The sequence below is a fragment of the Apus apus genome, chromosome 1, assembly GCF_020740795.1.
Source record: "Apus apus isolate bApuApu2 chromosome 1, bApuApu2.pri.cur, whole genome shotgun sequence".
Classification (NCBI taxonomy): Eukaryota; Metazoa; Chordata; class Aves; order Apodiformes; family Apodidae; genus Apus; species Apus apus.
The window spans coordinates 97,927,354-97,942,541 of NC_067282.1; the positions used below are offsets into that span (position 1 = coordinate 97,927,354).

The 15,188-nt window shown below is 43.2% G+C and overlaps 2 protein-coding genes across 2 annotated transcripts; one reads left to right on the forward strand and one right to left on the reverse strand.

Annotated features, from left to right (window-relative positions):
* Positions 1 to 445: 445 nt before the first annotated feature.
* HMGN1 (high mobility group nucleosome binding domain 1) lies at positions 446 to 6,721 on the reverse strand. The gene is made up of 6 exons (XM_051634185.1): positions 6,497 to 6,721; positions 5,991 to 6,023; positions 5,839 to 5,868; positions 5,691 to 5,741; positions 3,810 to 3,941; positions 446 to 1,318 (listed from the first exon to the last, which is right to left on the reverse strand). Exons 1-6 carry the CDS (start codon positions 6,509 to 6,511, stop codon positions 1,271 to 1,273), a joined length of 309 nt encoding a protein of 102 aa, XP_051490145.1. The 5' UTR covers positions 6,512 to 6,721; the 3' UTR covers positions 446 to 1,270.
* Positions 6,722 to 7,056: 335 nt separating this feature from the next.
* Positions 7,057 to 14,661, forward strand: GET1 (guided entry of tail-anchored proteins factor 1). The gene is made up of 5 exons (XM_051621195.1): positions 7,057 to 7,237; positions 9,290 to 9,455; positions 10,289 to 10,356; positions 11,214 to 11,328; positions 13,175 to 14,661. Exons 1-5 carry the CDS (start codon positions 7,148 to 7,150, stop codon positions 13,246 to 13,248), a joined length of 513 nt encoding a protein of 170 aa, XP_051477155.1. The 5' UTR covers positions 7,057 to 7,147; the 3' UTR covers positions 13,249 to 14,661.
* The last annotated feature ends 527 nt before the right edge of the window (positions 14,662 to 15,188 follow it).

Below are 15,188 nucleotides of genomic sequence, written 5' to 3' on the forward strand. Positions count from 1 at the left end.
CCAAACATCTGAAGCTCTATTGATTTTAAGGCAAGACTTAGGAAAATGCCAATACAATTCCAACACAGCAGCAACCCTGTCTGACCAGGTAACATTTAGGAGGATTATTGCTTTGCCTATCTCCCTTAAAGCAGTTATGCATATAGAGCCCATATGCAAACTCTTAGATGTCAGGAGAAAACATCTGATGCTTACTAACGACTTTTTAAAAAAAGTTAACAGAAGCAGTACTAGGCTATCAGCTTTCAAACTGGAATTCCAGTTTAAGACTGAACTACATTTTTCTACTTGCTACTGCAAGTAAGTATACTATGTACTGCAAGTATCATTCCCTGCATTACCACCTGTCTCTGGAAAAGTGTATTTTTATCAATATCGAGAACAACAAAAAACTGCACCATTTAGATTGTGAGTTGTCATAGTCCACGCTGGAACTACAGAAACATCTTTTCATAACCAAGATTTATTTGGCTTCTTTTTGGTGATCACAGACACTATGAACAATTTTACAATTATTTTTTATTGACATAGTTTTTAAAATCTAAAAACGTTGTTGTGGTTTTTTTCCAAAGCCTATTTCAAATATTTTTCATTTCATCTTTGTAGACAGGCTGTCCTTTAAAACTGGGATGTCAAGTTCCAGTATCTCGAACACATTACTTTGCCAAGAACACACTTCTACTTAGTATTTAAAGATATAATAAAGGTTTCCAGTATTTTGCATCACAGCTACAAAGTTGTTGGAAAAAAATAAAGCTGCAACTACCAAAAATAACTTTGTCACGGATATAACATCACTCAGCAAGAAATCCAACACTAGGGAGCAGTTTTATTAGATAAGCAATTCTACTGATGGTACAACCACAGATAAGTAACTACAATGTTAAGACATTCTCAACATATCATTATGAATTCAAAAGTCAGATCTGTGTTATGCTTCCTTTATTAGGATAGGAAAACTGTCCCTCATAGTCTGTGGAACGTGAAGCTTGATCAAGGCTTCAATGCTCTCCTTAATGTAATATGCCATTAATTTCTGGTTTCATAGAAAACAGACAACCAGTACATGATTTTACCACTTAAAAAAAGCATTTACACTTATCTAAATATGTAAAAAAATGGGTTGAGTTGGGATTCTCTCCTTCTTAAAAATGTGTTTTCTAGAACTACTAAAAAACTTGCATTTACAAAATACTTGATAAAAATATTCCTCTGAATTGTACAAGAAGAAAGGTGTAAGGGCCACCCGCTGAAGACTTGGTACCCGGTATTACTCGGACTTCGCTTCTTTCTCTACTGCTGCATCAGATGCTGGGGGCTGAAAAGAAGACAGAAAAACAGAATGCATCAATGCAGGAAGTTTTTAAGTGATTCAGCTTCTTACTTTGGAGTATTTTTAATACAGAAGTTAGCTAACTTAACATACAGAACAACCATGGCTTGTTTCTACATACCGTGCTTTACAGTCTTAATAAACTGGTGTCATGATCTGCTTATTTCTCTTGGATAATGACCTAGTAAACCCAGGCTGTCTTGAAAAGGCTTCTGTCTCCTCAGATACATCTGTATGACTTTCAGAATGTTGCTATTGTTACTACTCAATACACACTGCAAACGATTTTTATTTTTTTAAAGAAGAAAGCCTATTTCAATTATTGCCTTCATGACAGAAAAAGGGAGCTTTTAAGCCTACTAAGCTAAAAATCCCTGTAGATACGGTGTTTAGAAAAGACATTATAAATACACTTCATGCAGTTAAATTTCAATGCAGCACTAACATTCTCAAATCTTAGCATGTTTTAAAGTAACTGAGACTTATAAACACCATACTGCATTGAACAATTATGTAAAAATATATTAAGTGAAACTGAACTGTAGCAGCAGAGCTATACTGTTGAAGTCTCTTTTTGCTGTACCTCAACTTCAGAACAAGCTCATACAAAACTGACTAAAATTACAACTCCACTTAAGTCAGACAACTCACTGCATTTGCAGTGTAGGTTTAAAAAAAGGAATGCAGTATATGTATTAACATATCAATTATACTTATGATTCCGAAGCTTTGTAGCACCACCAGCAGAACAGATTGTGTAGTTACAGCAGAACCTAGAGAGGAACCCTAACACCACTGCAGTCTGTGCTGGGGGAAGCTTTTGAAGGATGAAGTACAGAAGCCATTTCCATTCACAGATGTTAGTCTTTGCGTCATCAGAAGTCATCACTGGCTTTTCACTGTATCATGGATTAACACCACCACCAATGACACTATTGTCCTGATTGAAAACAGCAACGTCCAACAGGACAGCCTATACCGCTGCCTCTTCTAGATTTAGGTATTACATTAAACCTGCCATTTTCGCTGGCGTGACCAACATGAGACCAGCATGAAGATGTAACCCAGAAGTAGTTATCCATACCTTATAAATGCGTATCATCTCTGCATTAGTGTACTAAATAGACCCCAGTTGAGAAATAACTGCAAAATTTAACTTTTGCTGTTACTGCCAAAACGCTACCTGCACAATTAAAAGACCACATTATGCAACAGTAATACAGAGCTACACAGAAAGTTGTCAGCTGAAGCACAAATTTTCACACTGTAAGCTTTTCAAATGAAAAACTGTTACCCCAAAGTAAGTTGTCTTTTACACTCAAATACCATCCTGTACCTTCCTCACCCACCAAAACGCATCATCTACCTAAAAATCAAATATTCTTCCCCTCTACTTGAAGATCTATCTGCACACTGATAGATCAGTGTGCTAGAATTTAGGTAAGACACTTTTTCCCATCTTAAAAATGTTAACTTTTCAACACAACAACCAGACAGGAAGCATGAATCACATTTAAATGAAAAAATCATCTATCTGATCAAGCTCAACTGAGCTAATTGAAATGAGTGAGGCATTCAATACTGCAGAAACCAGAGACTAATTCTAGGCCTGTTACCACATGAAAACTTGTGTTTCATCCAGTTGTTACCAGCTGGCCTAGGAAGAGGCAGGCACAGCTTCTCCCTACAGATCTTGTCCTAAATTTAAAACTAAATGATGTCCACATTCCAGAAAAAGAACAAAGTGTGGAATATGTCTCAAGTTAGATATTCAGTGATTCCAAAAACTTCAGCAACACAGCCATTTTAGCTCAGTATTACAGCCAACACTGACTTGGCATGTTAGTTTCTTCAACAACACCAGCTATTAGTAAATCTTCTTGCACTTTCCCTTCCCACTCTGCCAACCTGTCCCTTCTAACCAGCAGTGTCTGTATCTAGGACTCCTATAAATGTTACCTCAACTTCGGTTAAGTCATTTCAGCTTTGAGTTTTCATTGTAAACTCATTCCAGTCCCAAGAAAATGAATAATCTGTTTGTCAAAAACACTTCTGCAGCAAGAAAGAACTCCTCTTCTAGTAACAACAAAGATAGACTGCAACACAAACCAAACTCCACAAAGACAGAAAAGGGCCCCACCCCCAAAGCAGTATCCTCTCTGTACACCCTTGTAGGTATTATTTTGTCAGCACCTCCCTGCAGGGAAAACCGACCCTCTCTGAAGAACATCATCCTGTATCAGAACTTTGGTAGAATTCTCACCCTTTTCCTTAATTTGAGAGACTGTTATGACATCCCTGCAACTCTTTTTGGGACAACTAGAAATTTCCAATATATCTTCTAATGTTTCAATAGCATACACCTTTCTCGTGGCAGAAATAGGCTATTATAAAAACTGTGCATGTTCCTGGCACGTGTTTAGATAAACAGTAAGTTATCCAGCTACTTTGCCCCAAAGAATACAGACAACTTTACCTCCTCACTTTTGGCTTCCCCATTTTCTGCAGGCAAGTTGTCCTTTGTCTGTTCTTGGTTTGTCTCCTCTGTCTGTTTTCCTTTAGGCCCCTTCTTCCCCTTTGATAGAGCTTTCTTTTCTTCAGATTTATCCTATAATGAAATGAATTTCCAGTAAGTAAATTCCTATGACTACTAGACAAACTTTGACAATAATAAAAACCACACAAAACCAGGATGGACTTAGAAAATATAATTTTTTAAAATCCTCAAGCACATGGAAAAATAACAATTTTTTTAAATGATAAAGACTAAACTCAATATTACAAATTAAGCTAACAATTTCATAACATGTACACGTCTATCTTTTGATTGTCAAAATATATTTTCTTCATTAGTACTTCAAAAAACCCACCAAGTAACTCCACAATGAGCAAACTTCTCCCGGTGAGAAAAAATAGTCAGTGAAGTTTTAAAAATCTTCAGCATTGATGCAAGAAGCATCTTCTGATGAATCAAGTACAGTAAAAAGGTAACAATAATAAAAAAAAATACATCTATCATTTGACTGGTATGTAACAGTGAAACATTTCTGCAACCCATTTGAACGAGGTTCAGAAATAGCTACAATGAGAAAGTACTGAAGCTAGAAAAGTAAAACACAATCAGAACAAAAGAGATTTTTACAGTAACAACAACCAAGCTTCCAAATGACCAGAGATTATAGTGACAATCTGAGTTTTAGAACAAAGACGATGAAACATAAATTATACATTTGAATTGCCAATGATAATGGCAATTAAAAAAAAATTATATTGTTCACATAATTCACATTGCAGCAACATTCCATGGGGACCTTTTGCAAGGTATACTTAATATTTTACCATTACAATTGTTTATGATGTTACTGGTTTACATGAGTTTGTTCCCAGCTGCAAACTGTGGACATGTTTCTAGAAGCAAAGTAGTTGTAAGAAGCAAAGTAGTTGTAAGAAGCAAGTCAGTATCATGTGTATTAGTTAGCATCAACTAGCAGCATTAGCAATTAGATGGACCACATAAAAGACACTGGGGAAAAAAAAATAAATCAGAATTGAACTAAAACTGGGAAGCTTCCTCAAACTCTTTAGGCTTGCAACTTTGAGAATGGGAGGGCACTGATATTCAAACCATTGGAATGAAGGTGCATTACTGGTAAGTAACTGTTGAGTAGGATTAATGAAATGAAAATGTGAAGAAGCCTGCAAAGCAGAGCTCTAAAGTAGTGTATTTGAAATGCTCTTAATCCATACACGTTATAAACAAAAGCTTATCACCACAACGGAACTTACTTAAACACACATACACAGCCTTCTTTTATTTCTCCCAAGAAACAAAGAATTTCACAGCTCAGTTATTGGCACTATGAAGGCTACACTGACAAATGGAACAATCACACATCATGCTTACTTACACATACACACAAAGACCTGGAAACCAGACTACATGAATGGAAACTCAGATCTTTTCCAGTGTCTGCCTAAGCAATTAAAGTATGTTTTCCTCTCCTAACATACTGCCTTTGTGAAAATACTCTATCCCCGTTTAGTATGTACAGTTGCTTCAACATGCGAGTCGTTCCACCCAGTACCAAACTACCAACAAACCAAAATCAGTGCCCACGCTTCTGCGCAGTGTGAGTGCCTAACAGAGATCTGCCCCAACACTGGGGGAATGTACCTGTAGGTACTGACAGAAGCATCTGAAAATGATAACTTCAGCTACGTGAACGTTCTCTCAAGGAAAATACGAAGACGAGTGAAAACCGTGCATCGGCCGCAGGCACTGGGACGCCACCCTCAGGCACCTGCGCAGCCAACTCCAGCACCTCCTCTCCCTCCCCTTTTCCACAGCGACTCTCACCTTTGCCGCTAGCTTTTTCGGCTTCGGCTCCGCTTTAGCAGGGGCAGGTTTCTGAGAAGAAAAAACGCGAGAGACTCAGCCCCGACGAAGCCCCTTCCCGATACGGGAAGACACCTCCCCACCCTCACCCCCCCGCTCCCGCACTTACCGCGGACAGCCGCGCCGACCGCCTCTTCGGCTGCAGACACGGGAAAGAGAGAGACACGGCGTGAGCGAGCGGACGGGCCCTGAGCAGCCGGGGCCGGGGCCGAGCCCCGCCCGCCCGGCCGCCGCCTCCTCCGCCCTGCCCCGGGCACTTACCTCCTCGGGGGCCTCCCCGTCCGCCACCGTCACCTGCCAACACAAACAACCCGCCTCAGGCGGCGCGGGCGGCGGGGCGGGAGGGGGCGGGCGGGCACGTGACGCCGCCGCTCGCCCGCCCCCCCGCCCGCCCCTTCCCGCCGTTGCCGCCGCCGCTGCTGCTGCTGCTTTCGGAGGTTCAGTCTCGGAGAGGCGACGAGCGCCGCCAGACCCCACCGAAGCTTCCAGGCGCCGCCGCTGCGGCCGGCTGCCCGCGCCCCACGCCGCCGCCCCCGTGGGGCCCCAGGCAGGGCCTGCGGTGCTGGGGGAGGCGCCAGCCCCGGGCAGCGAGCGCCGGAGGCCGCCGCGCCGTGCCCGCCGAGCGGCCGCTGCCTTCCCAGCCCCGTCCCCGCGCAGCCAGGCCGCCCTGCCCTACCCTGCCCTCCCCTTCCGCGCCCTCCCGTCCCCACGGCGGTGGCCGCCCCGGGCAGCGCCGGTTCCCCGCTTCGCCCTGCCGCCCGCTTCACCTTTCTCTTGGGCATGGCGAAGCTGCGCGCCGGCAGCTCCCTGCCGCGACCCCCCGGCGCTGCTGCTGCTGCTGCTGCTGCGGCGGCGGCGGCGGCGGCTCCCGCTCCCGCCCGGCTGCTGCGCGCCCGGAGTGCCCGTCGGGGAGCGGCTGCCTCCTGCCCGCCCGCCCGCCTGCCAGCCCCGCTGCGCAGGGAAACCGCCCCCCCTCCCCATCCCAGCAGCGCCAGCGGCGCCGCAACAGGATCCAGCCGGATTGGAGGGGGGGGCGGGGGGGGGGGAGGGGGCGACGGGGGGGGGGGTGGGACACAGGCGCGCGCGCACACGCGCTCCCGGCTCTTCGGCGGTCACCGGCACCGCCCCGCCGGGCGGGGCGGCTGCGCGCGCACCCCCTCGCTGTCTCGCGCGAGGCGGGATCGCTCACCCCCCCCCCTACACCCCCTCTCCCTGCCCGTTAGCCGGGGGAAGGTGGGCGGCTTTGTGATTGGCCAGCCGCCGTCACGTGGCCGCACCTGTCCCCGTGTCACCTCCTCGCATCCCTGCCCCCCCCTCCCCCCCTCCCCCCCCCCCCAAACCCGGGCAGGCACCTGCCGCCCCACGTGCGCGGGGACCCGCCCGCGAGCACTCGTTAGGGCGGGGCGGGGGCGCGCGGCATGGCGGAGAGCGGCGCGTGGCTGCTGGTGCTGAGCGCCGTCTGCCTCTGCAACGCCCTCAAGATCCTCCTGCCCTCCTGCTCCGCCATCGTGAGTGACGCCGCCGCCGCGCCTGCCCCGCCCCGCCGGAGGGAGGGAGGGAGGGAGCCGGGCTGCGGGGCTGCGGGGCTGGTGCCGCCGGCCTGGGCGCTGCCGCCGCCCGGCGAGGCAGAGCGGGGGGCTGGGGGTGGGGGTCTTGGTGACAGGCCCTGGGGGGGCCGGGGAGAGGGCGAGGCCGCGGGCAGGGCCTCGCGGAGGTGGCGTCACCCGAGAGGCGAAGGGGGGGGGGGGCCGGTTGCGTTCCGGGGGGGGCTCGCGGGGCCCGTCCCGCACCCGCATCTGCGGGTGGCGGGGCCTGGGTGGTGCTCCCCGCCTTGGGAAGCTGGAGGGGCTGATGGTGGGCAGAGCTGGAGATGGTGAAGCGTGGTAGCGCCCCGAGAGCGGGCGCCTTCAGCAGCCGCGTTCCAGCAGGTCTTTGCTTGAAGCAGAGTTACGAGTTGTCAGTGTCCTAAATGTTGCTTCTGCGGCTGCAGCCCTTAGAACACTGCAGGGAATATAAAGGACAGCTTAGCTCGATTTTCCTTCTTTTTGACAGATGGACATCTCCCCTGTTAAGAAGGAAGATAAGTCGATACAGAGATTAAAGGAGTTAGGCGTCATAGTTCCCTAAATTGCAGTCCTTTCCTTAAGTCGCAGACACTAATCAGGATGCCCCCTGGTCTAATCTTAAGCGTTGCTGTGGAAGCATGGATAACAGGTTTACGGACCAATAACCTGAGAAACAAACTTGTATGTGAGAAACCACACTGAAACACCTGCCGTTTTGCTCTTTCAGATAGATAACTGCCGGGTCACGCAGATCAGTGTGCTCTTGTTTGATAATGGATAAAAACCCTTTAGAAGTTACTCTTAACAATTTGGGAAGCTGAACCTCATGTTAATATAGATGACTAATCAAACTCTTTGCTCAACTTTCTGCTGTGGTTTGTGACAAAGTCATGTTCTCATTAACTGCAGTACTGAGAACATGATTTGTGGGGGAAAGATACCCATGTCTTGAGAAAGCTAGAAAGATTTGGAGCAAGAAAAAGAGCTTAAGTCCTTTGTATCTTCATCTCTGAGTTAATGAACCAGTAAGCAGGTGGTGCCTCATGAAAATAAAGTAGGAAGGTGGAAGAAGGGGAGTAAATGTTTGCTAACACAGCATGTGATCACCTTTTTACATTTCTGCTGGTAGGAAATAATTTTAGCCAAGAAACGAATGAGGTGTTACAAGGAAACTGCGTTTAAGCGCATGGGTGAGATGTAAGGAAATAGTAATAGCTAATGGAAATTTGTATTTCTGGTTTTGAGGCAGTGGTAAGATACTGCACTAGGTGGGTCACACCTCTCAGCCAGTGTGGCAATTCCTGTGCTTCTTATAGTCCAGACTAGACAATCTGTAATTTGGAGGAGTGATTCCCAATTAGTGAGCCATTCATTTTGGTGAGGTCTGAAATTTGGCTTCAGTGAATCAAGTTTCCCCATAAACTAGTTTAGGCCCTTGCTGAGGCTCCTGGAGCTGGAAATGGCAACAATGAATGAGTAAAGGGCATTGCTGGAGCTGGAAAGAGCAGTGATGAGAAGGAATGCTTCCCTGGTCCTTCCCCTCCTGCATGTACCTGATGCTTGTCATCCAGGCAGTGGATGATGAGAACTGCAAGGAGGGAGGACAGTGGTTCAGCTCAGGATGCAGCAGCAGGGTCTGGCCTGGGAGGTTTGAAAGGTCTCAGGAGGCAGCAGAGTGAGTGGGGAGATGGGGAGATCAAGACAGAAATAAAGAAGGAAAAAGATGTTAGCCATAGTTAGCACAGTTGAAAATCAGTGTTCTGCAGTGACATTAAAACCCTTTTTGGTTTGCTTCAGCCAGAACAAGAGAGTAAAAATGTAGAATATGTTCCAAACCATAAGCCAAGGTTTTCCTGAGTCCTGATAAGAGAGCCTTTTTTTTACGGGAGTCTTTTGAGTCTTTAGCAGATTTTTGAATTTTAAGCAGATTATAGATATTAAAGAAAATCAATGGAATTCTGGATAAAAAACTGATACTTTTTCTTTACTTCTTAGATATCCAGATTATTACAAAAGGATGCAGAGCAGGAATCCCAAATGAGAGCCGAGATTCACAACATGAAGCAAGAACTCTCAACCATTAGTATGATGGATGAGTTTGCTAGATATGCCCGTCTGGAAAGAAAGATTAACAAAATGACTGACAAGCTTAAAACCCATGGTAGACTGCAATGTTTAGTCACTTTTCTAGTTTCTGAAAAACATTTTCTCAAGCGTGTTTTCAATTTTAAGTATATTTCTCCTTCAGCTTTTCTCCTTCCCTTCTTATCCATTTCTACTGTTAATTTGTTCCCTCTCCTCCCCCTCTCCCTTCCTCTCTCTTCCAGACAGTATTTACAACTGGCAGTTTTAGATTTCTTTTAGTAATATCATTTTTAGCCCAATAATTTCAATTAAACTAAATTTGAATTGTTTACTTAGCAACCAACATTGTTTCAGAAAACTTTAGGCCACCATTATCTTTAAAGATGTGCTGTCTTCACTGGGCTTCTTCATATTGGTCTGAGGTATTTTAACAGCAGAGAAATGGACATGAGAAGTTTTAATACCAAGCCTGACCAAGATTTGCTTAGTGAAGGAATAGTCTTAACTGTGTACTGGAATGAAGTAAGGCAAAAAGTGCATCTGCTAAAGTCATCATTCTTCCCTTCCAGGAAAGGGAAAAATTTATGCTTCATCTGGAGCAGGTTCTTAAATTAGTAGCCACAGTGACTGTTCTCATTTGGGAATAGTGTTCTTGATTATGTGTGGCATTTCTCTGTCTAGGATATTGGTGTTCTGCAATTTTTCATAATAGGGTTAATAAGAAACTATGGTGAGATATGAACTTAGCACTTTATTGCAGAAGGGTACTTTCAATATAGCTATGAGTCATTTGAAATAGATGTTTTTTGAACAGTGTAATGTCCTGATTTGAAGAGTGAAATATTAATACGTTAATAATTTTATGTGCCATTCACTATTATAAATAATGCAGAGTATTTTTTTTAACAGTGAAAGCACGAACTGCCCAATTAGCCAAAATAAAGTGGGTTATAAATATTGTGTTCTACATCTTACAAGTAAGTAAATATTTTCTTATGAATACAAAGTACAAAACCAAATATCCAGTAGTGTTACAATTCTCTCCTGCATTTATTGACTGATGATTTGTTACACAGGTGTTTGACATTCCAGTGACTCAGTGTATGCCAAACTGAAAGAGTTTCTTGAAATAGAAGGGAAAGATGTTGCTGATAAGGTCTAGTACTTGCGGATGGAAGGAGTTTTGAGTTTCACTTTAGCTCTGTGTTTCTGGTTTTAAGATAACAAGATGACAAGATAGTTTTGTCTTAGCCCTTTCATCACTGTTGGGTTGGGTTTTTTTTCATGTATATATGGCACTGGACCCAGGAAAGTTCTGATACCTGTAAATATGTTTTGCTTACGTTTTTGGAAACAAAAATGTGCTTTTGATGAGAATGTAAATCACCACTTAGAACTGCCGCATATTTCTCCCCAGTGCCTCATTAGACTGTCTCTGTAGTTCAGGCTTGATGCCAAAGAATTGTCTGCTAATAAGGATGACAGTGGTCAACCTGAAGGTGTCCTGGTAATGTTAAAGTTGGATTTCTAGCAGACAAGGATTATGGTCACAGTCATCAGAGTATAACAATTGCTACTACTGTGTTTGTCTCTGGATTGGAACCAGGGTCTTCCAAGAAAGCAGTACTTTCAAACATCTCACTGCTACCTCTTAATATTGTGTACAAATTTAAGGTTGTACCGAGTTTAAACATATTTAGAACTTGCTTAAGACCAATGTAGCAAAATAGAGAAACTGTTCCCTTTGATTAAGAGTTTTTATGGCTTCAAAATAGTGGTGGAAATGAACCTTGATGTGTGTTATTAGCCAAGCTAATAAAAATTTCAATTCCAGGCTGCCTTGATGATCTCTCTGATTTGGAAGTACTATTCTGAACCAGTTACAGTGCTTCCAAGCAAGTGGCTTGCTCCACTGGAGCGCTTGGTAGCCTTTCCTACAGGGGTGGCAGGTAAGGACTTCACCTTAGAAGGATCACCTTTCCCAAGCTGGGGAAGATTTCATGTTGGAAATATTTTTATATTAACGACTCCACTGAAATAGTAGAATTGGATTTAAAAATGGGCAAATGCTTAATTGGTCAGTATTGCTTACGTATGTTTCTTATAAATTGCTGGGGTTTCATAGTAGTGTAACTCCAGAACAATTCAAGTATGCTCTCTCCTGGCATCTTGTCTTGTCTGTTCCCACCCTTTTTCCCATCATACTTTTGTTGTGTTTTTACCTACTTAAATCCTTTTCTTTTGGGCAATATAACGGATTCGTGATCAGAACAATATCACAGGTTGCAGACACTTGTTTCTGAGTGAAAAGTGTGCTTGGCTCTAAGCTAACAGTATAAGGAGACAGGCATAATGAGTTGACTGTGTAGTATGGAAAATTACCTTCAAGCTAAAATGCTGCTGGTCAATCTTCATTTTAGGATTCTAAGTCCTAGTTGCCTTAGAAGGAATTCTGAAATACATTGTTGGAATTGTATATTGTTGTATCTTTAAAAGCTGTCTAGAGAGTGATTTGTATCCAGCATCCTTACTGGGCAAGAAGAGTCTGCTTCGGTGCAGGGTGGGGGAATAGTCCTTGGAAAACGTTAATTTACGTAGCTGTTGAAGGCATTTTAAAAGTTTCACATTCATGTCTGCCTTCAAATCTCCTTTTTTTCTCTTGGCTGATAATCACAGTAAAGAGATCAGTTTTGAATTCTAGAGGATAAACAGAAAAATGTCTAAAAATGATCAAAAAAGTTGTTTTTTCACATGTGCACTATGAGGAACTATGTATTCTGTGATACTGTGTAGCATGGTTCTCTGTAGTTTGCAATATGGACCTGCTGTGTATTACAGTCAGGGCACACCCTCTATTCCATCATACCAATACAATCTTTGTCCTTCTAGTTGGAGTAACAGGACCCTGTAAAACACCAGTGCAAGGCCTCTGGGTTAGTAGTGGAGGTCTCAGTGGTTGTTTTATACATTTCTCTATAGCTGTATGGGGAGCAAGGGGAAAGGAGAGAATTTTGGATTCAATACTTTTAAAAAGACTGATAAAAATTTCAGAGTAAATGTACTTTTTACCTCTGACAAATCTTTAATTTAGGTTTTAGCAAAATGTTCCATTACTTGCCAAGCCTTTGACTTCAGCACCTTAGACATTTTCTGTTAGGTATATAGCAAATATTTTTACCTGTGGGTTGTATATAGAATGAGAGAATGGTTAAGGTTGGAAGGGACCTCAGAGATCATCAGGTTCCAACCTCCCTGCTATGAGCAGGGACACCTCACACTAGACCAGGCTGCACAAGCCTCATCCAACCTGGCCTGGAACACCTCCAGGGAGGGGGCATCCACAGCCTCCCTGGGCAACCTATTCCAGTGCCTTACTACCTTCACGGTGAAGAATTTCTTCCTGATGTCTAACCTAAATCTCTCCTCTTTCAGTTTAAAACCATTACCCTTGTCCTATCACTGCACTCTCTGGTAAAACATTTCTCCCTGTCTTTCCTGTAGGACCCCTTTAGGTATTGGAAGACCTTATAGGTCTCCCTGAAGCCACAGGTTGGCCCTTTTTTGAGTTATTTGGCACTCTTTTCCCCAGACAATCTTTAGCTATTCTTGGGATGAGCATGGAGTTAGCTGCCATCCCTTGATGAGACAGTTGTAAATAAATAAGATGTTTTGTGCCTGTTCACCATGTCATAACTTTTATGCTTCTATTTTTTACACTTCCAAAGTTGTTTTCAGAAGTTTGTGTGCTTCAGGGTTATTGATGCAATGACTTAAAAGATGTTTTATCTCTTTCAGGTGGTGTTGGAATTACTTGTTGGCTTGTGGTTTGTAATAAAGTTGTAGCTATCATGCTACATCCTTTCAGCTGAAGGAATCCCAGTAATCCATGGAGACCTCAACTACATTTTCATGATCACCGTTTTAAGTGAATTTAAAAAAAAAAAAAAAAAAAAAAGGAACAGTTGTCTTTCATGAGACTAGGTCTGAGATAATCTTTGCTACTTCATTTGGATGTCAGTTAATATTCCTTCAGATTTATTTTATCTTTCCTTTGTTTTCCAGTTTGGTGGTCAGTTTTCAAAGAATAGCATTGCTATTTATAGAACCTCATGTCTATTTTGACCAACATGAACACTGATTGATGGGAGAACCATGTCATGGTATATATTCATCAGAATGTAAAAGTGTTTGATTTGTATTTTTAAGTTGGAAGATGGGGGAGATTTGCAGTTTCTTTGCTGTATGACAGTTTCACCCAAAGGTGGGATTGTATTCGGTGGCAAGCGGTACTAGAGGACACATTTGCAGAATCATGCCTTAAGAGACTCGCTCAGTTGTTAAATACAGATGGCTGGCTAGTTTTTCCTCTCTGACTTTTAAAACTCATTGAACACTTGATTTTTTTCCTCCTTTTATTGATAGCTGACGTTTTTTTTCTGCTTCCCAAGTGAGGATCACTCAAACAATTTCCTTCCGTGTTTGGGAGGAAAGGTCTGGTCAGCCTTCTCAAGCTCCGTGTTAAGAAAGTAGAAGATAGTGCAGTTCCTTCAGGGTACTACATTTCCAAGGGCTTTAGCATACATTGATGGCAGTCCAGGAAAGCCTGAAACTGCTGTATAAATGTAAAAAGGCAAGTTAGTGATTGAAATGTCTGAAAGGCAGCAAGCAGAAGGAGGAGGGAAAATAATTTTCTGTTTTGGAGTAAAGCTTTCTCGCTGTATTTGGATACAGGAAACAGCCCCAATATTTTGAATTTAAAGGCAGGCAGAATTCTTCCTAATACCATGTCTGTAGCATAGCAACAAAGCTGCATTATCTTCCATGCCACAGTGGTGTCTGCAACCCTGGCATTGCTGTCCTGTAAAATGCATGGGTGGTTTATAAAGTTCTTTTTCCAAACTTCCTTCTTTTCTTTTTTTTTTTTAATATGAGCCGGAGCAAAGCTCTAGAGGACACCTTTCCCTCTTCTGCTGGGCTTTGACAATTCTGGTTCAGCTTCCTTCTGTGTACAGTGGAATGCATCTGGTATGTTATTTCAGGTCCTTTGCCTTCCTGCAGGAAGGAAGGGGTTAGGGGCCCTCCATAATTAGCACTGCATTTAGAAACTAGTTCAAAAGGTCATGAGACATTGTGTGTATGTGTGCATGAATCGCTTGGGGTTTTTTTAATGTTAATTTTTTTTAAAAATTGTTTTGGGATTATGTTTAGCCAATACGAAAAAAAAATGTGATTGAATGTTATGTATCAGTGTTTTTATTAATGAAATAAAGCCTTTCAACCCATTTAAAGTTTTCTAATGCATTTTTCAGTGTTAATTAGTTTTCCTAAAAAAACCCTACAAAATAAAAAGCCCCCAAAACCCAAACCAACACCCACCCCACCCCCCACCATGTCCTTGCATAAGGAGATAGTGTTGGAATCAACAGGATTCATTTAATAATTTTTAAAATGTATTTGTAACAAATTATTTAACTATGACATTGACATTTCTGAATCTAAAGATGCAGCTAGTGGTACTTTTACTCAGCTTGTATGGTGCTTAAGACAGTGAAGTCAGGAAAAACAGCATCATTTAAAATCTTCCCAGTGGCTTTTGCTGTTCATCCATACTTGGCATGGGGTCATCAGACATGCATGCTCTAGTGCAACATTTGTGTAAGGGTGAAAGGCTTTTGGTCACCTCCTCAGTGCAAATAGGAGTGTGGGATTATGTCTGTTTGTTTGCCCTTACCTTTGGGACAGCAGTAGAGGCATTGTATTAAAAGCTAGGAGAGGAGAAAAACCTACTCTTCTGACTACCCAGATCATG